The sequence below is a fragment of the Ictalurus punctatus genome, chromosome 7 (genome assembly GCF_001660625.3).
Source record: "Ictalurus punctatus breed USDA103 chromosome 7, Coco_2.0, whole genome shotgun sequence".
Lineage (NCBI taxonomy): Eukaryota > Metazoa > Chordata > Actinopteri > Siluriformes > Ictaluridae > Ictalurus > Ictalurus punctatus.
Window position 1 is genome coordinate 25,702,600 of NC_030422.2, and position 24,568 is coordinate 25,727,167.

Consider the following 24,568-nt stretch of genomic DNA (forward strand, 5'->3'; position numbering starts at 1 on the left):
GGAAAAAACAACAACAATAGAAACCCTCATAGAGTTTTAATGGTTATAACGGGTATTGTATTGGTTTTTAATAGAAACTGTAATGGTCCCTGTAGTCATTTTTTCTACTGGTCATTTGTTACCTTCTAGTGGATACCGTTAAGCACCAATAATGGTAATGGTTTTAATGGTCGACAGCTGATGGTTTGTAATGGTATTTGTAATGGAAACCATTAGAAGTTCTGTGACGGTTTCTACTGGTTTGTTTGGTTTCTCAGGCAGGGAAAGGACAGCTGGTTCTATCTACAATAACCGCCATGGCCCAAAACACAAACACTAAAGGGGTAACAGGGAAGTGCGAAGTGAAGTGGGATGATATTTACGGTAAACAAACCTCACGTGCAGTAAAGTGTACAGAGGAATAATTATTCATCTGTCAACCCGGTCAAAGGAGCTGATTACTGTAGCATAGTCACTGTTATGCAAGAGCAGAGTGGATTATTCCTGCTGTGGAAATCTACACTGCACAGTAACATTAATATTATCACTAACATTACTCTTTACTCTTTACTCTTTACTCAGCATTCACATACAGAAAGAAGAAAGAACTCACTTTAGCAGCTCGATTTGTTTCCATTGCAACAGATTCTCTCTCTCACACACACACACACTGACACACTTCTGCTGTGAAGCAATGAACAACTGAACCGAGACAAAACAACACACAGACTTCCGCTTTTCAAAATAGCAGTCTTACTGCACGATGACGTAAAAAACAAACAAACAAAAAACCCAACTCAATAAAAGTCCCCCTAAACGTGTAAACTGGAAATAAAAACCCAATAGACTTCCTCATAGAATTTGTAATGGTTTTAATGGAAACTGTAATGGTCCCTGCGGGTCTCTTCTGGTAATTTGTTGCCTCCTATTGGTGGCATGATACATCTAGTGGATACCATTAAGAACCAATTATGGTAATGGTTTTAATGGTTAACAGCTGATGGTTTGTAATGGTATTTGTAGTGAAAACTGGGGTGAAGTGGCCCGGTGTGACGTGGCCCGGGGTGACGTGGCCCGGTGTGACCTGTTTTTTTTTTCCCCAATAGCATGCTTTGCTCTATTTATGTGTTTCATACCGTGCACTTATACCACAGTCATTTACCGACAATTACAAATGTCCACTTATTTATGAGTAACATGCTTGTTAACAGATTATAGTTACATTTTACATCGTGGAACAAGTTCATGAAACAAGTTAGTCCTTGCTATGACTTGCATTCTAGCAGCTATAAACAGTAATTCCCTCACCAGCCTCTGTTTACTTTCCTCTTTCTTTAAGTTAAAAGGACAAAAAATAAATAAACAAAACAAAACAACCATTGTTTTGTCATGTTACAAGGAAACCAGAAAGTGTAAAGTCCTCTGTCCTGAAGCGTTGACACTGGAGACTCCTTCCATTAATGTTTCCTTACAGAAAAGTTCACCATATAAATGATTATTCGATTCAGTTCACCTCAGTTTTATTTGTGTAGCGCTTTTAACAGTGGTCATTGTCTCAAAGCAGCTCTACAGAAACATATAAACACAGGATATGGATTTTAAGTGTGTGAATTTATCCCTATTGAGCGAGCCGGTGGTGACGGTGGTGAGGAAAAACTCCCTAAGATGATATGAGGAAGAAACCTTGAGAGGAACCGGACTCAGAAGGGAACCCGTCCTCATCTGGGTAACGACGGATAGTGTGAAAGTAAAGGAAAGTTCATTATGGTTTTTATATGAAGTCTGATTTGTTGGACTAGTCCACTGATTGTGTTTTTCTTAGTTAAATAACATTTTAAAAAATGTATTTAATATTAGATTAGATTATGTGAAGCGTCCGCCGTCTGTTACAATTTTTTTTTTTAAACGCAAGGAAAGAAAAATAGTTTGTAAGAAATATAAAGATAAATCTAAGAAAGATAAATCTTCAGTTGAGTGGTACCTGGTGGTTACCGTAAACCGGGTATAATATGCACACACTGCAGTCTGTACCGTGGATGTACACCACGTGACCAAAAGTATGTGAACACCTGATCATCACATCCATATGTGTTTCTTCCCCAACTGTATAGAATGTCTTAGTGATTTCTCTTCACCGGAATGAACGAGCCCCAGACCTGTTCCACCATGACACCACGCGAGCTCCATGAAGACATGATCACTGCTTGCTCGGCCCAGAACATTACTGTCTTGGACTTCTCCACGACCCCCTCTAAACCAGTCTGGCTTAAAGACTTACTCTTCTTTTTGAAATTTGAAAAAATCAGTGGCAGGGATCAATCATTTTTGGGAAAAAAAAAAAAAACGGCAACAATTTATTACCTACTTCAATGAGGTACGCACCCTGGAGGGAATTGAGGGAAGGTATACTGTAAATACTACTCATCTTACTTTAGGTTTGTTTTTTTTTGTTTGGTCCCCCCACTTTAGGTTTTGGCTGTGATTACTGTGTTGGGGCCGGGTACGGTGGGGGGTGCTGCATGGGGAGTTATAATATCTTAAATGTGATTTTCCAATAAAAATTCAATGGCAAAAAAATTAAAATCTGGAATGGGATGTTCACAAGCACATATGGGTGTGATGGTCAGGTGTCCACAAACTTTTGGCCATACAGTGTATTAGCACACAGACTGTGATGTGTCTTAAAAGTGACAATTCTACACTTCTGTACCTTGTTAATAATAGAAGTAATATATATATATATGTATATTTTTATACTGTATATATAGCTGTACATATAAATAGATCATTTAAAACCCCACTCCACAGTTTTGTATCATTTTATTAAAAACAGTCAGTGTGTATAAAATGTACATCACATCAGGGCACTGGATTCTGTACAGTCCACACACCACAGTCACACATCTCCTCATTAACCGACATGTCCATCGTACATGTGTGTGTGTGTGTGTTAGTGTCCCTGCTCTGTCTGTAGATGAGGAGGAAGACTGAGGCCTTTCTCCTGAATGTGACATCTCCAGCGCTCATCATCCGACTCGTGAGTGATGTAACGGTGACCCAGACGCTGCTCAAACTGACGCAGGTCACACCACAGCTGGAAGTTCTGCAGGCATACACACACACACACACACTCAACATCAAACACATTTACAAGCTGAAGAAAATATCAGTCATAGTGTTCTTCTGAAGAGATCCCACCAAACACACACTGTATTAGATCTTTATTCAAAATGATGCCATTTATTATTGCGCCATTTTCTCATTTTCTTTTTCTTCATTGTTCTGTTCTCCTCAGCTGTTTTTTCTGCTTTTTAGCTTTCTTTCTTGGCAGGTTTTAGGAAGTAGAAGTTTCTCCACAAGGGGGCGCTGCTGTTTAACTGAATCCTGGCAATGCCCCCCCCTTTTAAAGCACAAAGTCAAAAGTTACACGTGGACTGAAAGCACAAAGTTATATAAGTGTAAAGGATATTAAGGGTTAAATCACTTCACCCTGATAAACTAGAATCAGTCATCATCTCATGCCATGGTTCTCATAGAGGGATCCGAGAAGCATAGCCAGTAGATCCAGGATATATTTTAATATTGGTATAAACCTGTACTGTTGGGGTCTGTAGATGTGTGTGTGTGTGTGTGTGTGTGTGTGTGTGTGTGTGTGTGTGTGTGTGTGTGTGTGTGTATATAAAATGATATGTTGATTTTTTTGTTTATTTTTTTATAGGATGCAAAAAGAACTCCGAATCTTGTGCATAAAATATACAGTCAGGTCCATAATATTTGAACAGTTCAAATGTTCATTATTCTGCCTCTGTACAGCACCACAGTGGATTTGAAATGAAACAATCAAGATGTGATTGGAGTGTAGACTTTCAGCTTTAATTCAAGGGGTTTAACAAAAAGACTGCATTAACCGTTTAGGAATTGCAGCCATTTTTAAAAAAAATTATTTTTTTTTTTTAGAGTCCCTCCATTTCTACAGGCTCAAAAGTACATCACCAAATGCTGGGCTTCCTCCCTTGAGATGCCGCCTTCAGTTGCTGCTTGTTTGTGGGTCTTTCTGCCTTCAGTAAGTGAAAAGCATGCTCAGTTGGATTGAGGTCAGGCGACTGAGTTAAAAACATTCCTTTTTTTGCCGTAAGAAGCTCTTGAGTTACTGTGAAGTACTGTTCTATCAGTTGTGCAGCATTTGACTGAATCTGAGCAGAAAGTACAGCTCTATACGATTCACAATTCATCCACCTGCTTATATCAGCGGTCACATCATCAATAAACCCCAGTGACCCAGTTCCACATGCCCATGCCATAACACTTCCTCCACCATGTTTAACAGATGACGCACCTTGTGTAAGCTTTGGATCAGGAGCCCTTCTCCATACGCTTCTCTTCCCATCAATCTGGTACAAGTTAATCTTGGATTCATCTGTCCAAAGAATCTTGCTCCAGAACCGAGCAGGGCTTATTAGAGTTAAAAAAAAAAAATCTGGACTTTAGGTTGAGTCTTACCAGTGGTTTGCATCTTGAGGTAAACCGTCTGTATTTACATTCATAAAGTCGTCTCTTGATGGTAGACTTTGACAGTGATACTTCTACCTCCTCCAGAGTGTTCTTGACTCGGCTAGATGTTGTGAAGAGGTTTTTCTTCACCAAGGAAAGAATTCTGCGATCATCCACTTTAGTGGTCTCCCATGGTCTTCCAGACATTTCGGTGTTGCTGAGCTCAGCAGTGCTTTCCTTCTTTTTAAGAACGTACCAAATTGTTGATTTGGCCGCTCCTAAAGTTTCCTAACGATGGCCTCCTTCACTTGCATCGTCACCTCTTTGGACTGCATATCGCGTGTTCACGTGAACAGCTACCAAACGCAAATTCAACGCTTGGAATCAACTCCAGACCTTTTACCTCTTTAATTTGTCATGAAATAACGAGGACACAAGCCACGCCCGGGCATAGAACTGCTCATCAGTCAAGTGTCCAATTACTTTTAACCCTGTGAAAATGGAGGAACTCTGTAATAAATGGCTAACGGTTAATGCAATACATTTGCTAAACATGTTGAATTAAAACTGTAAGTCTACTGTACACTTCAATCACTCCATGACTGCTACATTTCAAACCCACTGTGATGGTGCACAGAAGCAAAATGACAAAAACTGTGTCACTGTCCAAATACTTGTGGATTTGACTGTAAACATGTGCTGATTTGTAGGATTTCCAATCATCAGCCCGCCTTTTCCCCTCATATTACAGAGACCAGGATGAAAAGCTGATTTTACCTGGAACCAGGGGTGTCCCATAGCTTTCCCCACACTGAACCTGCGCCGCACCGCCACCTGCAGCAGGTTAGTAATCAGACTCACCGCTGCGAGAAAAAGACAAACAGTCCCAGATTCGTTATTTTACTTCATCACAAAGTTCTCATCATCAATTTACCCAGGCCATTCAGGTCTCTAGACGAACAGTGCGAGTTTTGCGTCTCACCCTCGAGAGAAATGAGGGCCCACAGGTGCCGAGGGTACATGAAGGAAGCGTTCGTGATCTGCTGGGTAATGTCCTCGTCCTCGTTGAAGGGAAACGTTCCACTCAGGCTGACGTACAGGATCACCCCTACAGCCCACATGTCCAGCGATCGGTTATAGCCGTTGCTCTTGATCACCTCCGGGGCCAGATACGCCGGCGTTCCCACCACCGAGCGCCGGAAAGACTTCTCGCCGATGATCCGTGCAAAACCAAAGTCACACAGTTTCACCTGAAACGCACACAGTGTGGACGTGCATCAGCTTATAATGCGATAACGTTCGGTAGATATCGATAAGACTCACTACGCAAATCGTCCAATAGCGTATAGTAGTATATTAATAATAATAAAACAAGGAAACATCATTAAAATGGACATTTTCAACATCCTGCTCGTTGAGGACTTCATCCAGTCTACGATCCTGCTCTATTACAACTTGTAAAATATTTGGTACATCATATCTGCAGCAGGGAGACGGACAGAATCCGATCTCGGCTATGACGTGTTTGGTGAAACCAGGCGTCGGACAGAGCGAGAGTCAGGAGACACACCTGAGGAAACGGATCCGGTGACGCGAGCAGCACATTCTCAGGTTTAAGGTCACAGTGAGCGATGTGTCTCATGTGCAGGTAGCGCAGGGCCTCCAAAATCTACAGAAACACCCAAAATATGGAAGGAATAAAACGTACAGCTGCAGGAGAACAAGTACTATAATCTCATCTTTTCTAAATGACGAGCGGCAACATCCGTTTCCCGTAGAGCTTGAGGATCGGTAACGGACTGCCGGCGTGGAGTAAACACAACACAACCGATGATAATAACAACCCGACTGTAATGTAGCACGGGTTTCCATGGCTACCTGCATAACAATGAAGCGCGTGATGCGTTCAGGAAGTCGTCCGTTCTCATTGGACAGAATCATCTCCAGCATGTCGCTATGGAGCTTCTCCATGACGACAAAAGTGCACTCGGGCGTCTCGAACATGCCTTCAAGTACAATGACTCCGGGATGGGACAGACTCTGGACACACACACACGAACATACAGTATTAACAAGGAAATATAAATCAATCAATTTCTAAAACCAATTCCACTATAAACAACACACTCGTTCGCCGAACCTGCAGTATGGCAACCTCGTTTTTGCTCTGTCGCTCCTGCTTTGCCGGGAAGCGAGATTTATCGATGACCTTAATGGCCACCGGTCGACCCGTCTGCCTGTGAGTACCTACAAACAAACCACATCCCTCTGTACACGCCCAGATCCTAATGAACCAACAATGCAGCTTATTTAGCACTCGGAATGAACACCTTACCTCCGTACACCACTCCAAACTGTCCTGACCCCAACACTTCATCAGAGAAAATCTGATACAGCGAACTAATATCCTGAGAAACACACACGACCGCGTCAGCCCACACAGAACACGTGTATTTCCTGCAACAGCTGTATGAGAATAAATACTCACCTGGATTTCTGTACTGATGGCTCGATCATCTAGATAAACAACAAACAGCAAAATTATATTCTCAAGTGATTTTATATATATATATATATATATATATATATATATATATATATATATATATATATATAATGTTCTTGTTCATTACACTCATAAATCCTTACATTTCAGTTGTTAAAGCAGTGTTATCTATAAACATGGACCAAAAATCACTCTCTTAGCACATATTTCGGTGTCATTTACACCAATATCCGACCCATACAGCAAAGGAGGCGTGGCCTGCGAAGTGTGAAGATGATCATTTCATTTGCATATTTAATTGTTTTCGATATGGATTTATTTTTGTTATATGACGAAGGGTTATGCGATGATGGCGGACCGGTCGCTACAGTGCTGCTTGAAAGTTTGTGAACCCTTTAGAATTTTCTATATTTCTGCATAAATATGACCTGAAACAACATCAGATTTTCACAAAAGTAGAAAATAAAGAGAACACAATGAAACAAAGGAGATACAAATATTATACCTGGTCACGTATTTATTGAGGAAAATGATCCAGTACTACATAGCTGTGAGTGGCAAAAGTATGTGAACCTTTGCTTTCAGTATCTGGTGTGACCCCCTCGTGCAGCAATAACTGGAGTTTCAGCCCGTTCCTCAGTACGGAACAGCTTCAGCTCTGGGGTGTTGGTGGGTTTCCTCACATGAACTGCTCGCTTCAGGTCCTTCCACAACATCTCTACTGGATTAAGGTCAGGACTTTGACTTGGCCATTCCAGAACATTCACTTTATTCTTCTTTAACCGTTCTTCGGTAGAACGACTTGTGTGTTTAGGGTCGTTGTCTTGCTGCTTGACCCACTTTCTCTTGAGATTCAGTTCATGTACAGATGTCCTGACATTTTCCATCAATGATGGTAAGCCGTCCTGTTACTGGGTTCTCTTTGGCTACTTTTAGGACTGGTGTGAAAATCTGATGATGTTTTAGTGTCTTTACTGGTCACATATATATATTACAGCACAGTGAAATTCTTTTTCTTCGCATATTTTTCGCAGGGTCAGCTATGATACAGCGCCCCTGGAGCAGAGGGTTAAGGGCCCAACAGTGGCAGCTTGGCAGTGCTGGGACTTGAACCCCTGACCTTCCGATCAATAACCCAGAGCCTTAACCATCAAAACACCACTGCCCCCTATATTTAGGTCATATTTATGCAGAAATATAGAAAAGTCTAAAGGGTTCACAAACTTTCAAGCACCACCGTAAACCAAACATATGTAATTTAATAAGTAAGGAGTGAAACACTTCACGGTGTGCTGTAATAGGAAACAACCATTGATGTTGTGGTGCAATGTGACCCGATGTGAAGTGGAGCTACTGTTACAACCCAGAATCTACCCCCCCCCCCCCCCCCCCCAAAAAAAAAAAAAAAACCCAAAAAAACAAAAACAGTACTTTCCTCTTAAACCACAACATTATGTCAACAATGACATTTTTCAAATGACTACGGAACAACACGTCACACTTTTCATCTGATTCTAGTTCAAAACAAGTTACTTCCTGTTAGCACTTTGTGTTATAGAAGCTATAGTCACTCCTTCACCAATCTCTCTCTTTTCTCTTTCTCTCTCTCTCTCTCTTTCTTTCTCTCTCTCTCTCTCTCTCTCTCTCCCTCTCTCTCTCTCTCAAACCTACAGCGTGTTACAGAGAAACTACAAAAGTGCCCCACTCTCTGTCTTGTAGACTCAAGTAGACCATAACAAGGCACTGACACAAACCCTAACCCTTAGGGAAAATTTCACCGTAATCAACAATTCCATGTTTTTTGTCTTTGATAAATAACAAAGTCATCGTTTATGTGTAGTTTCCACAATACAAGTCCCCGTAAAAGAGCCGTTGCTATAGAAACGGTATTGTAACAGAGTGAGTGCATTAATATAAAGCTGTTACAGCCAGAACTACTGTCAGAGCTGCCCAGGTTATAATTTAATTTAGGGTATAATAATATTATGGGACATTTTGAAATATCTGGAATAAATTGGAATAAATGATCTGTGTGTGTGTGTGTGTGTGTGTGTGTGTGTGTGTGTGTGTGTGTATGACCTGCAGGCCCTGTTGTGTTGAGGCCGACACTCTGAAAAGGCATGAGCGCGAGTCTGATGGCCGACTCCCAGGCTTCTCCTTCTGTGCTTGCGAGAACGCAGTAGACCACAGAACTCGTCTGCAGCTCAAACGAGTGACCAGCTTCGTCCAGCTGCATGGGAACAGTGAGCTCAGACGAGCCTCGAACCTGCAGCACTTCAGACAGAGGCAGCTCCTGTACAGCGAGGAGAAGCGTTAGGAACAGTGTGAAACCGAGCAGAGAACATTTACATTGTAAAGATGCAACAACAAAGTGGAGGTATTTTAGACAAGCCGAATAAAAGACGTTAGATGTTCGTTAAGTAAGGAACACGACCCCCGAAGGGGGCGGGGGTGTTGGGGGTAGGTGTGTGGGAGAGTTACTGTTAAAACCAGACACCTTTTCTTTTCTTTTACGGTAAATGAATCAACACTTTCTGACCAATCAGATTTGAGAATTCAATAGTGCTGCAGTATAAGGTACAATAATGTTCTGCTAGGCTGGCGAATATGGAGCACCTTGTAGTACTTGCTGCTGTTCTCGTTCTGGTACAAGGTGATGCTTTTCCCATCCAGAACCCAGTAGTGCCTTTTCCTCTGCAAGACAAAATCGAATTGATGCTCGTTCTCCAACGTTTACAAACACACAGCTGTCTTGATATTCCTAATACTTCAGCTGAAAACCTACACGGCCTTCCTCTTACATCAAATGTTCACTCACCAGTGTATCTACATCGGTATGGTGCAACAGCCAGCCTTTCTTCATTATTCCACTGGATCTCCTCTTACTCTGTCTAACTGACTGCACCACCCTCATCAAGGGGATGTTATTGCTGAAACATGGACTGTAAGACAGAGACAGAAGAAATGAACAGAGAGTGCAGTGTTGGTAAATAATAAATGAAGTACTGTATAAACACTAAATGTCATTTTAGTACAGAGTACTATATTATAGTCCATGATGTGTGGTTACTCGATTGGTGGTTGCTCCGCAGACTCCTCCTCCACGCGAGGGCGCGCTTTAAATGGATACTCTTCATAAATAGCGTTGACTGCTACCACAGCTATGTCCTCCTCAGATTCAGGCTCCTGGTTCGAGTTGTTCTCTGCGTGAGACGGGCGGGAGAACAACACACACTTATGTTATGTCAGAAAGTCTGTGGTTTTTCACCTGCTGTGCTAACTGGAAGAGTGCGTGGGCTCCGAACGTTCTACAGAAGAAGAAAAAATGACATTACATCACGATGCAAAAATGTGATGACGTGCATCGTAGAAATGCGCGATATCCGCATTCTATTAATTATGCATGTAATGCAAACGCACCGTTTGAACACCAGAGGTCACAAATCTTTGTGTTCTTTCATGGAGAAACAGGAATCAACATAAAACAAAGCTTTCTCTGTGATCTATGGCGCCTGAAATGGAGGCTGTGGAAACCGGGCAGTTTAGCCGACTTTGGAGCTCATTATGTTTCAGTTGATCTTTTTTTGTTTTCCAAATCCCCGAGTCAGACACTTTGTAGATTCAATAAAAATGTTTGGGAGAATCGATACTTGTATTTATTTATTACATTTATTACCTTTATGTTTACAAAATTAAACTTCTGTTTGTAGCAGCTTTTACTTTATTTTGTTTCATAAAGACAAAAAGGCACACTGTTTTGCACTGTTTCCTCATTTAAATTTTCTTCAGATGTAGCTGTGTGTGTACACGTGTCATTTGGCAAACCTTCTCCATTGGCTCGCTCCCCTTTACAGTCTGGTGGAACCTCTGACTCGCAGCGGCGATGACAGTTAAACTTGCAATCTGAAAAAAAGAAAGAAAAAAAAAAGAAAAAAAAAAGAAAAAAAAAAAAAAAAAAAAAAAAAAGAGGTCAAGGCAATTCAGTGAAATACAAAACTCAAAACATGAATAGACACGTATCAGGTGTGGGAACTTCTATAAGCACTGTGGTAAACACTGCCTTAAAGAAATACTTCACTGTTCTCCTCCATTATCTCTGTCCACTGCATCTTTAGTGTGCATTCAGACACCATGGAGGATAACTCCTAAAAGTTCCTCGCATCTGAGAACAGAAAACCTTTTCACTCAAAACCAAGGGTGGATGTTGATCTCTGAATGTACAAAACATGTTTTCGATGTGTGCTTAAATGAATTCCCAAAGAGATTTGTAAGCCAAGCTCTAAATGTGTACAAGTTGTCTTTTATCAGAAGTTACGTGTATAGGTTAAAGTGTTGTGTACGCAATCAGAATGACCGTACTGCTCTAATGTTGGACAGTTCTGGAGGGACTTTTCATGACTGTCTCATCTCATGGTAAGACTTGTGAAGAGCAGTAACAGTGCTCACAGTGAAACAGTTTTAGATTGGACTTTGCATTGTACGGTCATATATTTAAAATCCTTCTAGCCGAATTTCGACAACTGCTCTTAGACTTCTCTTGAAGTACATTTCCGAGTAAACGTTAAAAAGGTTTTCTGTCTCATTCAGAATACACTCGCCGAGCACTTTATTAGGAACACTATACTAATACTAGGCCTCTCTTTGCTCTCAAAATTCTTCACGGTATGGATTCCATAAGATGTTGGAAACATCACGCAATCTTTGCAGATCTCTCAGGTGCACTTTCATGCTGCGAGTCTCCGTTCTATCACATCCCATCTGTTGGATTCGGATCCGGGGACTGGGAAAGCCACTGAAGAACAGTGAGCTCATTGTCTTGTTCAGGAAAGCAGACTGAGACGACTTCTGCTTTGTGACATGGTGCATTACCATGCTGGAAGTAGCCATTAGATGATGGTAAATGGTGGCTATGAAGGGATGCACATGCTCAGCAACAATACTCAAAAAGGTGTGGCATTCAAGCGTTGATTGATTGGTATTAACAGGCAAGAAAACATTCCTGACACCGTTACACCACCTCCACTGTTGTCACAAGGCAGGTTGTGTCCACGGATTCATGCTGTTGGCACCACATTCTGACTCTACCATCTGTGAGCCTCAGCAGACCAGGCTACTTGCCAGAGCCTTATCACCCTGTAGCTCTCGCCTGGTGTCCCACTGGAGCTAAGCAGGGTTGAGCCTGGCCGTACCTGGATGGGACTGTTAGGAGAACTCCTGGTCTCACTTTGGGTGCCTAGAAAAGTGCTATATAAATCTAAGGAATTATTATTATTATTATGACTTTTTCCCAGTCTTGAACTGTCCAGTTTTGGTGTGCCTGTGCGCACCGCAGCCTCAGCTTTCTGTCAGAAGTGGAACCCGACATGGTCTTCTGCTGTTGTAGCCCATGTGCCACAAGGATCGACGTGTTGCGCATTCTGAGATGCTGTTCTGCTCGCCACAATTCTACAGAGTTGAGTTACTGTATGAGAGCGGTGCCGAGTGGAAGCCGAATGGGAGAAGGATCTCAAAACCTGTGGAAATTCTTGTCTGTGGAACCCACACATAAGCCACAGATGCAGTAGACAGAGATCAGCCTGATTTCTATTTACTATGACTTTTGGAGTAAAAAGGTTAGGGTCAAGCATCTTCCTACTCAAGCACAACGATTTAACCTAGATGAAAACGGTGTTCAACCTGGACCTCAGGTATGTCCCTTTCATGTGTAACCTTTGACCCAGAAGTGTTTGCAGCTCTCACCGGAGCACTGCAGGCCTTGGCGGAACAGACCCTTCAGCAGCCGATGGCAATGCTGGCACACTGTGGGCTTGGTGTATGTGTGGATTTGGAAGGTGTGTGGCACCATGGGTCTGCCTCCTCTAGCCCCATCACACAACCCCAACCACATGGGCCTGTCAGCCCACGACGGGGGCCGAGAGCGCGACGGCTTAGAGAGACTGATCTGGAAAACAGAGGACAGAGATATCAGCATGAGTAAAGCAAGAATGGAAAATATCATTATTATTATCTGTAATACTGTTGAGTATTTTGTACGATTCCTCCATGTCTATAAAACACACAAGGTTGAGGGTATGTTTTCAGTGCTGCTGAAAACCCTTATAGTCTACGAAACATCAAAATAGGACTACGACACTGCTTTTTTTCCCTCCTTTAAGACGTAGAGAGGTGGTACCTCCTCGAGACTGCCTCCAGTGTGGTTGCTGAGGGAGGTGGAACGGGGACGTGAGGGAGGGAACAGTGACAGACTGGGGCCACATGGCCGGTACACACGCGAGCAGTCATTAGGCAGCAACAGTGCACAGCGTTTATGGAAATCTAAACCACAACCTAGAGAGAGAGAGACACAGAGACAGACAGAGAGAGACGGATAACGTTAAAATGGATAACAGACTCAATAAACAAACTGATAAAAGAGAAAGACAGCCATGTGTGAAAGTGAGACTATTGTGTGTGTTTAGGATTTGAACATAAACACAACGCTGAACGCCAGCGTGAAACTGACAGTACGTCCGTCCATGTAATGGAAGTCTATCTCACCCAAATCCTTTGTGTAAATACTGTACGTCCCCGCACGTTCTACATACCGGTCTCAGTGACGTCACACAGGTGATGCGGATGATCAGCGTTTAAAATGCTAGAAGTTTACTTGTGGTTGAGATATATGGTCAAAAGTTTGTTTCCATCTGTATTTGGTGAACATGCCATTCCCGATTTAGTCCCCCTTTTCTCTTATAAGAACCGCCACTCTTCTGGGAAGGCTTTCCACTAGAGTTTGGGGCGCGGCTGTGGGGATTTGTGTCCATACAGCTGCAGGAGCATTAGTGAAGTCAGGCGCTGATGTTGGTGCAGTCTGTGTTCCAGTTCGTCCCAGAGGTGTTCAGTGGGGGTTGAGGTCAGGATTCTGTGCGGGACACTCGAGTTGTTCCACATAAACCTTTGCAAACCATGTTGTCATGGAGCTCACATTGTGCATTGAGCATTGTCATGAACAGGTTTGGGCCTCTTTGTTCCAGTGAAGGGAAACTAATGCTGCAGCATACAAAGACACTCTATACAATCGTGTGCCTTCAGCTTTGTGGTAACTGTTTGAGGAAGAACCGCATAAGGGTGTAATGGTCAAGTGTTCACATATATCTTTGGCTAAGTTTTCACAAGTATCCAGTGTATACAACAACTATAGTTGTGGCCAAAAGTTTGCATACCCCTTGCAGAATCTGCTAAATCTTAACAGTGTTAACAAAGTAAAAGGATCATAAAAACCCCATGTTGTTTATTAGTCCTGTCCTGAATAAGCTATTTCACATAACAGATGTTTACATATAGCCCACAAGACAAGAAAATAGTTGAATTTATCAAAATTACCCCGTTCAAAAGTTTACACACCCTTGATTCTTAATCCCGTGTGTCGTTACCTGGATGATCAGCGACCGTGTTTATGTTTTGTGAGAGTTGTTCACGAGTCCCTTGTTTGTCCTGAGCAGTTAAACTGCCCCCTGTTCTTCAGAAAAATCCTCCAGTCCCTGCACGTTCTGCATATTTTTGACTCCTTTCCAACAGCGACTACATGATTTTGAGATCCGCCTTTTCACACCGAGGACAACTGAGGGACTCATACACGACTATTACACAAGGTGCAAACATTCATTGATGCTCGAGAAGGTGACACGACAAATTTTGAACAGGGTGATCGGTGTAATATATATTATATATATATATATATATATATATATATATATATATATTATATAGTAGAAAATGTCAGAATTTCACCACGTGTCAGGCTTTTCCAAGGTTTCATAATTCCACTTTGAGATTGCAGACATTAATGCCATCTGAAGAAAATATATTCACACATACCTCTATGGCACTGGGCAGACGCCCTTATCCAGAGCGACTTACATTGATCTCATTTATACAACTGAGCAATTGATTAAGGGCCTTAATTTGAACTCACTGCCTTCCGATCAGTAGTCCAGCGTCTTAACCGCTGAGATACCAAATCCTCCATATATTTGGTGCAAGTAAAAATTCAAAGTGAATTTGATCCTCTGCTTAAACATTATTTACAGCTAAACGCTCTGTTTATGAATAGGCTACCCATCAGCAGTTTTTACAGTGGAGGAAAATGTGTGTGTCATTATGTGTGTGTGTACGTGTTACCTTCACATTTTAAGCCCTGTCGGATGATCCCCCAAAGCATCTCGCCGCAGTGGTAACAAAACGTAGGCGTGCGATAAGACTGGACCACCAAAGAATGTGGGCGGAACTTCACCTCAGTCAGTGACGCAGAAGCTGAAAGGGTTCAAAAGAGCGACAGCTTGAGCTCTAATAGAAATCTCAAAAAATAAACAGTGTTGGACTCAAGGTCCAGATCCGTATGTGGGCATACGTATATCTGTGCGTGTGTGCGTGCGCTAACCAGAAAGTACCACCTCCACCAGGTCTCCGTCGTGCAGGTAGTGTTGCTCCGAGAGTCTGTGGAGGAGCTGCTCAGACGTGGAGTCATGTCGGAAAAGCAGCAGCTTCTCACCAAGACCTATTACACTCCAATCAGGGGCCTTCAGGACCAGAGAGAAGCACGGGTTACTTCACATCCACATCAAATATTGCACAAGACAGCATCATGTTATAACTCATTTCTCCTTCTAATATGATATCGCCGCTATAGTAAAGGCCGACGCCGAAATTTCCTGTAAGGAGATGTTTATTCAACAAGCTCCCGAAGGAGTATCCAGGGTCAACACTTTATCACAGTTAAAAAATAAAAGTTTCCTGCCATGGTTTACACTTCAAGATCGAGGATGTTATGCCTTCTGGTTTCTCAGTAACATAACAAGCAGTGGGGTTTTTTTTTTTTTTTTTTTTTAAAACTTCAAGAGAAAGGAAAAAAAATGAAAAAAAGAAGAGAGAGCAACTGTTGCTGTTGTAGTTACTGTGACAGAAGTGATGACGGGAACTAACTCGTTTTGCGGACATTCCCCGACGTATAAACGGAACTGTGAGCGCATAATAGTATGCGTTTTGTTCTTCAATTAACAATAAGAAATATCATCCTCGGCAAATTGCTGTGGTAACGGAATAATTAAAGACTTCAGGACATGCTGTTAGAGGAAAATAATCACCGCTTTCAGGGTAGGAACGGGTAGGAACTCATCACACCACTGAGTGATTATTGGTCAGGTCAGGGTTCTAGTTGTAATGTTTCCACCTTTCCTACAACTGTTCCAACAACGGGATGAAGAAAGCACCTGGTAATCTGGGAAAGTCTGAAGATGAATCCACAAACTGGATCTTCGATTGGTCAAGGTGTTGGAGAGGATAGCGGATACCGTGAACCCATGTTAACTGCCTCGTCAGCATGCTTAATAGCTTTTCAAATCGGCCGACGTCAGTGTCTTCATGACCACAGAGGTCAAGGTAATGAGGCAGGAGGGCTTGTTATCGTTAGTGTGTTTACGCTGAACTCGATCAGAAGAGAGAGAAGGGGAGGAAGGGGCATCGATGCTCCTGCGAAGTGATACGTCGGTTAAAATCCTCTCGTTCCGTGAGACGAGAGTGAGACAGATGATCGAAAAACCTATGCATCTGTCCATAAACACTCTGCATCGCACTGCGGCTACACATACCTCTCCGAACTACCTCACATACCCCCTGACAGAATGCTACTCTCACACAACCGGACACCTTATCAGATCTCCGAGTAAATAAGAATGCGAGCCAGACACACACACACACACACAGAGAGACAAGTGAAATCAGATGGGCGAGATAGGCGGTAGGCTTTGAGCTTTGGCACACTAAAACAGGCGGCTTATGTAAAAGAAGGTCGGATGCGGCGTGTACAGGGCTCTGCTGCGAGTCGGCCGGAGGTGAAGATCACAGAGAAAGCGACAGTGCTTTTAAATGTCAGAGCCTTCTTTTGCAATTTAAATTAGGAGGAAATGACTCAAAATGTGAGAGAGGGAGAGAGAGAGACACACAGAGAGAGAGAGAGAGAGAAAATTTTGACTGTGGAGGAGGGTCAACATCCTACATTCACTCGAGTCTCCTAGAGTGAGACGAAAGCGTGTTAAAAATAAACAAAGTGACTATTAACGGTGTGTTCAGTGACGTCAGCGAGGCATGAGGAGGTGTGAGTGTGTGGTTTTGTGTTTCGCCTTCTCATATTAGCCACGCTGTGTGGGAAATGATTAGAACTACATTCTGGGAAAATGAGTGTTAAAGAGGCGACCAGAACAGTTTGTAATATTTGGTGGGTTGTGGTTCTTCTCACATTCTGTTAAAAATTTCTGCTCAGAAAGAGAAAGAGAGAGAAAAAAAAAAAACCCTCCTCAATCTCTGTGGTTGCGTACAAGTCTGCTAATCAGACCGGAAACAAATGATGTGGACCACCAACCTGCACCGGCCAATCAGGATTAGGGTGTGTCTTACTCTTACGTAATTCAGAAAGCTCTCTCTCATACACGAGTATTCTAGCGGCGACATGTGTTTTGTGGGCGTGGCTTTGGAGGAAACACTGTAGGAAGTGGCTTTATTTGAATTTTCGTGCTCATATAGAACAATCGTAAGCAGACAAAATCATCGCTAACCAGCTCATGGGCTAAGGGTCTGTGACGGGAAGCCTAAGCAAGACCCCGAATTCTCTTAATATACGATTCCATCGTCTTTTGGTTCTTTGAAGTTAGCTAACGTGATCATGTTACTCTTTTTATTTTAATATTATGATGTCCAGTAGCAATTATTGATTATTAGTAGTAATATTAGTATTAGTATAAATCTTATCATCTATGAAATGTCTAAGTGAGGGAGGATACAAGTCTTGCAAGCCAGACCTCTAACCTTTAGAGCCTGTTATGTTTGTTTTTCTTTTCGGTAAATGTGACGAGAACCTCCTACTTGAACAGAAAGAGGTCATTTTACTGGCAATGCAGACGACCGACTACAGACTTCACTTCACTGGCACGCATAACAGATTATCTAGATGATTTCCCACGACCTGCATCACACAAAACCGCTGAACACCTTTTAATGATATTCTGTGAATGAATTATTATTATTTTTTTCAATCTGGTGTTAGTTTGTTTGGGTGGATCGCAAGAACGCAACCTTGAAGATCCTGAAGCTTGTGGCCAGAAAAGCATACAAAAGATATCAGACGCTTCGTCTCTGAAGTCCAGACTACCCCTCCAATAAGTATTATGTGCTTCAGTATTATCTCCGATAAGTATTACATAAGCGACACAGAAATGAAAACAAATAGGAATATATTATCTGGATGAATAGACGTTGTGTGTTCTCACTGAATATGAATACAGATACAAATACTGTAGGGGGTGCACTATTCGTTTTATTTAGGGCATCTGTTTGAGACAGGAAGTGAGGTGTGCATTGGGAACGCAGAGGTTTTAACTTTCATGTGGGTACGAGCAAGCAGTCAGATATGAAGATTACACAACAACAAAATACCATGCTCATTAACATGATGCATTTACGGGTCACAGCGGTTTAAATTAGGATAATAGTTTGGTTATACTACATTATATGGCCAAAAGTATGCGGACGCCTGACCATCACAACCAGATGTTCTTACTGAAGATCTCGTTCTAAAACCATGGGCTTTAATATGGATTTTAGTTCTCTTTTAAACTTGTAATAACCTCCACTCCACTCCACTCCACCAGGACACTCGAGCTCTTCCACAACGAAGTTGGCAAACCATGTCTCATGGATCTCGCTTTGGCGGAACAGGTTTGGGTCTCTTATTTCCAGTGAAGGAAAATCTTTATTCTAGACAACTGTGTTTTGGGGAAGGGTCACATATAGGCATGATGGTAAGGTGTCTACATACTTTTGGTCATATAGTGTGTTTTGGGAAACATAATCAACTAAATGTTTTAGAATGTTTTGTGGTGACACTTGATGACAGCTTGACCTTCACAGACCACATTTCAACAACTGCACGGTCCTGTACGTTCATTCTGTACAACAGCAAGAAAATCAGACCCTATCTCACCGAACAGGCTACACAACTACTAGTCCAGGCTCTTGCCATCTCAAAACTGGACTACTGCAACTCACTACTCTTGAGCCTCACAGCAAGCTCCATCAAACCCCTTCAGATGAGTCAGAATGCAGCAGCACGTCTCCTCTTCAACCAGCCCAAAAAACCCATGCACACCCCTCTTCATCTCCCTCCACCGACTTCCTGTAGCCGCCCGCATCAAATTCAAGGCCTTGATGCTCACGTACAAGATCTTGACGGAAACCCCACTACCTCAACTCTCTCCTGAGCGCTTACGTTCCCTCACGCAATCCGCAATCGGTTAACGACCGACACTTAGTAGTACCCACTCAGCGTGGCTCAAGGTCCCTTTCCAGATCCTTCACGCTATCTGTCCCTCAGTGGTGGAATGAACTTCCAACCTCAATCCGGACTGCAGTATCTGTCACGATCTTCAAAAAACAGCTAAAGACCCACCTCTTCCATGAACACCTAACCAACCCATAAAACTCCAACCCCACACTATCTTTTAAAAAAAACCCAAACACTTACTCTAGCTCTTACACCTCGACTCTGCGCACTTTGCTTCTCTAGAACTAAATTGAAAGCTCTTGTACAGTAGCACTACTTGTACTGTTCTCCGCTTGATATATCGCTTTGTTTGCATTTCCTCATTTGTAAGTCGCTTTGGATAAAAGCCACTGGTAATTGAATAAATATAAATGTAGACGATATTGTGAGCAGGTACCAAACAAAATAATAACCGTGAGAGGGATTTAAAAAACAACAGCAGCGTCTACCCGAGACCAGTTAAGAAGTCGAGCGATGTAGCCGAGGCCGACAAACTGTTAGAGCCGGAATGCGTAAACGATCCTGTTCGCAAGTGACGGAACCCTTCCGTGTATAAAGTCCACGTGTACGGACGGTCATTGAAGGTAGTGTTATGAACATGTAACATGTAAATCACCTCGAAATCCCCTAAGAACATTTCTGATTTCCGTTGCTCTCTAAACTATTTGCCTTTCTCGGTGTAGAATGTTTCTGATATACAGTCGTGGGAAAAAGAAAGAAGTACACCCTCCTTCAAGTCTATAAATAACAACTGGGTGGTCCTCACTAACTTCTATAAACAAACAAACAACCTCATGACAATAACAACAACAACAATACACAACAGATTTCAATATGTAGTCATTTCCCCCCCAAAAAAGTAAACCAACATTCAGAAAACAGGTGGTAAAAAAAATAAGTACACCCTTCCTACTTCCACAATCATTAGAAGCATAATTAATGTTAATGAAATGCATAAGATTAGTTCATCATCAAGAACTACCTCTATAACAGCAGAACCTTTGGCTGTTTGGGGTTCTGGAGCACTCAGATGTGCATCTACATCACGCGAAGAAGAAAAGACATCTTGTGTTGAAGAAGCTGTTGCTGCTCATCAATCTGGGAAGGGTCATAAGGCCATCTCTAAACTATTTGAAATTCAGCATTCTACAGTGAGAAGTACCCTTTACAAACGGAGAGCAGTTGTTAATCTTCCCAGGAGTGAGCATCAAGGCAAATTCAGTCCAAGGTCAGACCATTTAATGCTCAGAGATATAAAGCAAAACCCAAGAGCTACATCATGTGACCTACATGCCCGTGTAAGCACATTAGATGTTTATGTTCATGACAGCACAATCAGAAGAACACTGAACAAGTATGACTTGCATGGAAGGGTGGCTAGGGAAAAAAGCCACTTCTCTCCAAAAAGAATATAATAAAGTCTTTATTAGTCACATATACATTGGAGCACAGTGAAATTCTTTTTTTCCCTCCGCATATTCCAGCATGTCAGGACGTTGGGGTCAGAGCGCAGGGTCAGCTATGATACAGCAGAGAGGGTTAAGCGCCTTGGTCAAGGGCCCAACAGTGGCAGCTTGGCAGTGCTGGGGCTTGAACCCCTGACCGGATCAGTAGGATCAGTAACCCAGAGCCTTAACAGTCAAGCCACCACTGCCCGATAATCCATACTGATACGGAGCACGATTTGATTTCGTAAAACTGTATCGCACAAACCACAAATGTTCTGGAACGATACCATTTGGACTGATGAGACCAAGGTGGAGATGTTTGATCATCATGCACAGTGTCATGTTTAGTAAAATTCAAAATCCAAACACATTGCATCGCCACAAACACCTCAAAACAGCTGTCAAGCATGGTGGTGGAGGTGTGATCATTTAAGCATGCTTTGAAGCCACAGGTCCTGATGAACTCCACTTTATACCAGAATATTCTTGAGACAAATGTGAGGCCTACAGTCCAGCGGCTTAAGCTGGGCCGAAATCGGGTCATGTAACAGGACAACGATTCCAAGCACACCAGAAAATGGCCAAAGAAAGAAAACCCTAATGAGATGCTGTAGCGGGGTCTCTGCAGCCCGTGGGGTCAACAGTGGTTTAGCGGTTAAGGCTGATCAGAAGGTCGGGGATTCAAGCCCCAGCACTGCCAAGCTGCCACTGTTGGGCCCTTGAGCAAGGCCCTTAACGCTCAACTCCTCAGATGTATAAATGAGATAAATGTAAGTCGCTCTGGATAAGGGCGTCTGCCAAATATCATAAATGTAACGTAATGTAATGAATCAGCATCAGGTGTAGCTTAGACTACAATTACAGCAGCCGTGAAAATGCCGTTATGGCAGAATTTCTGAGCATCTGCTACTTTCACATTTGAATCTGATGTTAAAGGATGTGACGCAGAGGATCAGAGACGCGTTATCTCCAGTCAGCATCTACTGATGCTGCTTTGAGTCTCATCCCACTCGGGGTGATGACGCATCTGAAATCGTCACAGCATCCGAGGCGCTTCATTACGAAGCACACGTTTTACTGCACCATGTGTGTAGGGATGATACACAGAGTCCTGGACACCACAGAATCTGTCCATATTAGCACACTGTGTGTGTGTGTGTGTGTGTGTGTATGAAAGGTGAAATTAAAGCTTGTATATGTGTGTGTGTGTATATACAGTAGGGGAGCAGGTATGAGTTTAGTACGTGCCTATCTGGTAGCAAGAGATTGAGCAGAGGACACACGGGGTGCAGGTTGGAGTGTGTGTGTGTGTGTGTGTGTGTGTGTGTGTGTGTGTGAGAGAGAGAGATGTGAAGATGTCTGTGGTTGGAAAGTGAGCCACACATGCGCTAAACCACACAGCAGTCATGCTGCGAGCAGCAGGCACAAAGGTCAGCTACAGCGATTGTGAATGTGAGTGTGTGTGTGTATGTAGTAACGCCCTGTAGGATATCATATCAACTGTACACACACAAACATAATGAGAGCGCTAGAGCAGGAATAAGATCTGTTTCCTGTCCAGACCGTTGAACGATACCATTTATGAGGTTCCGTAAGCAGATTCATTCAACTCTTTTGCAAGTCCGTGCCATGGCGTTATACTGTGCGCATTAGGCATCTTGCAGGATGTAGCATCAGCATTAGGAAATGTTACACCACAGCGCTGTTCAATCCTCCACTTCTACTGGTCAGAGTCACCGCTGCAATCAAAATGATTCAACCCCCATTGCAAATCAGGGTTATTGTTAAAATGTGCAGACTTTCAGCTGTTTGTGATGAACACATCAAACACAAGCAATAGGAATAGTTCAACACAACGAACGCTGCAAGTGGATGCAACTTATAATGACCTTATAATCTCCAGTCTCAAAATTATTCAACCCCTTCGTGGTAAGCATCTTTAGGACTTAGCAGAGCACGCTTTTGCTGTTATGACCTGCTGATAACGCGATGCAGAGCTTCTGGCAGCAGTCCTGAGGAATCTCAGCCCATTCCTCATGAACAGTGGCCTCTAGTTGGATCAGGGGTACTTGAGACAACACCTGTTTGGCATATTTGTGCTGTTGTGAGGGATTCTATTCAGGGGGTTGAATAATTTTGAGACTGGAGAAGCATCTCTTTTCACTCTCTCATGAAGTTACTAAGACAATAATATTTAAAAAAAAAAAAAAAAAAAAACCCTGCTCTGTCCTGAACTGACTGTTACGAAGCACTGACACTGGAGACTCCTTCCATAAACGTTAAATAAACGTTTCCTTACAGAAAACTTGTAACGTCAATCCAAGCGGTTACTACGGAAACGATAACGTATCCGGACGAGCGTTAATATAAACCCGTGATTCATCTTGCGGCTTGAACTACTGTTGTAATCAATCAAGACCTCGCGACCAATCAGAATTGAGAATTCGACGGCGCGGCGGTCTATTGTAGAACTCATTTTGGTGTAAAACCACATGAACGCAATGTTCGATTTGAAATATCAAATCCAGCGGAGTAAATACAGACTACATGAACAAAAAATGATAAACAAGGTAAATAACTTGTGATGTCGTCACTGGACGCGTTCCTACCCTCCTCTCGATGATTTCCGCCGCTATCTTCTTGGCGCTTTTGAAACTCAGCCGGCCCTTGGGTACACGGATGCCTTCTTTTAACAGACCCATTTGGAAGTGGACGCGAATGGGCCCTTCAGGGACAAAGTCGGTCTCCACAGACATCTGCGAAAAACGATCTTGAGAGAGAGAGAGAGAGAGAGAGAGAGAGAGAGAGAGAGAGAGAGACAAAAGATGACGACACTCAGGTTGATTCTGTCACAGTAGCTTAAGAAAAGCCTCATATTTCCTTCATGTACGAGTGTGCAAAAGTGTGAGACCACAGAACTGAAAAGGCGCCTGAATTTAGGCCACCGAGAACGAACGCAGCACAGCTGAGCAGCTGAAGTGAAAAGCTAAAGCGAACAGAGTCGAGCCAGATCACTGAGGAGCTAAAGAAATAGCCTGCAGTGTTTTATAGCCTGTGTGCAAATCTGCAACCACAAACACAAGGAAATGATCTGACACCGAGCAAGTCGGCGTACTCAAAAGCAAGCGTGTTTGAAATGCTGGAGAGGAAAAAAGTACTTACTTGAAATGCCAGAGTCCAGAGAATCCTGCTCCAGCCCAGCAGCCATTTCCTCTCACCTTGGCGAGGGAGAAATAGCACCTCTCTGAAGACTTCTTGGTTTTCTGCTGCTTTCACATGTCACGCCGGTTTCCTTTTGCGAGGCGTACTTCACTGATGAGACGCTGACAGACGACAGGAAACTCAACACACACGCACGCACGCGCGCACGCACGCACACTTTTCGTGTGTCAGTGACAATAAGCGCTCTCGATACCTCATGGGCCATTTTTTTCCCCCAGTGAGGATATTCAGATGAAATTTTCACCAGGCATCAGTATTCACTCAAGAAATCCAGACATATAAAGAATTCACAACTTTAAAGTCTATAAATAAAGTTATGTGCAATAAAGTGGAATGACACGGGAAAAAAGTATTGAACACGCCAAGAGAAAGCAGTTCTCCAAGGTAAGGTAAGGCAAGGAATCAGCCGAAATCCATAAGTAATTACACCCCCTATCTGTGCAAGTTAATCAGCTGGGTTAGTAAATCGATGGGCTATAAATAGGCTTTTCGTCACCAAGGTGTCACACAAGAAACATCTCATGATGGGTAAAAGCAGAGAGCAATCCCAAGACCTTCACAACCTTATTG

The 24,568-nt window shown here is 42.8% G+C and overlaps 2 protein-coding genes across 2 annotated transcripts in view; both read right to left on the reverse strand.

The window, feature by feature from the left end:
* Positions 1-712, reverse strand: part of LOC108267507 (copper chaperone for superoxide dismutase) — a 10,361-nt gene extending 9,649 nt beyond the window's left edge. Inside the window, exon 1 of the mRNA XM_017471615.3 lies at positions 593-712. Within this exon, the coding sequence (XP_017327104.1) occupies positions 593-616 (24 nt within the window). The 5' untranslated portion in view covers positions 617-712. The remainder of the gene's footprint in view (positions 1-592) is intronic.
* Positions 713-2,780: 2,068 nt separating this feature from the next.
* On the reverse strand, positions 2,781-24,198 carry LOC108267503 (serine/threonine-protein kinase D3). Its single transcript, XM_017471601.3, has 19 exons — positions 23,939-24,198; positions 23,386-23,546; positions 15,396-15,534; positions 15,137-15,268; positions 13,149-13,303; positions 12,716-12,917; positions 10,802-10,879; positions 10,047-10,179; positions 9,795-9,918; positions 9,593-9,670; positions 9,056-9,269; positions 6,959-6,987; positions 6,806-6,878; positions 6,611-6,717; positions 6,349-6,510; positions 6,041-6,139; positions 5,453-5,720; positions 5,248-5,333; positions 2,781-3,082 (listed from the first exon to the last, which is right to left on the reverse strand). Exons 1-19 carry the CDS (start codon positions 23,982-23,984, stop codon positions 2,930-2,932), a joined length of 2,439 nt encoding a protein of 812 aa, XP_017327090.1. The 5' UTR covers positions 23,985-24,198; the 3' UTR covers positions 2,781-2,929.
* Positions 24,199-24,568: the final 370 nt, after the last annotated feature.

Excerpts from the sequence above, each read along its gene's own strand:
- LOC108267503 (XM_017471601.3), bottom strand. The coding sequence starts at position 23,984 with ATGGCTGCTGGGCTGGAGCAGGATTCTCTGGACTCTGGCATTTCAA. Across the intron at positions 15,535-23,385 it reads CGGAAATCATCGAGAGGAGG|GCCCCTGATTGGAGTGTAAT; the intron begins GTAGGAACGCGT and ends CTGGTCCTGAAG. Across the intron at positions 13,304-15,136 it reads ACAGGGCTTAAAATGTGAAG|GTTGTGGTTTAGATTTCCAT; the intron begins GTAACACGTACA and ends CTCTCTCTCTAG.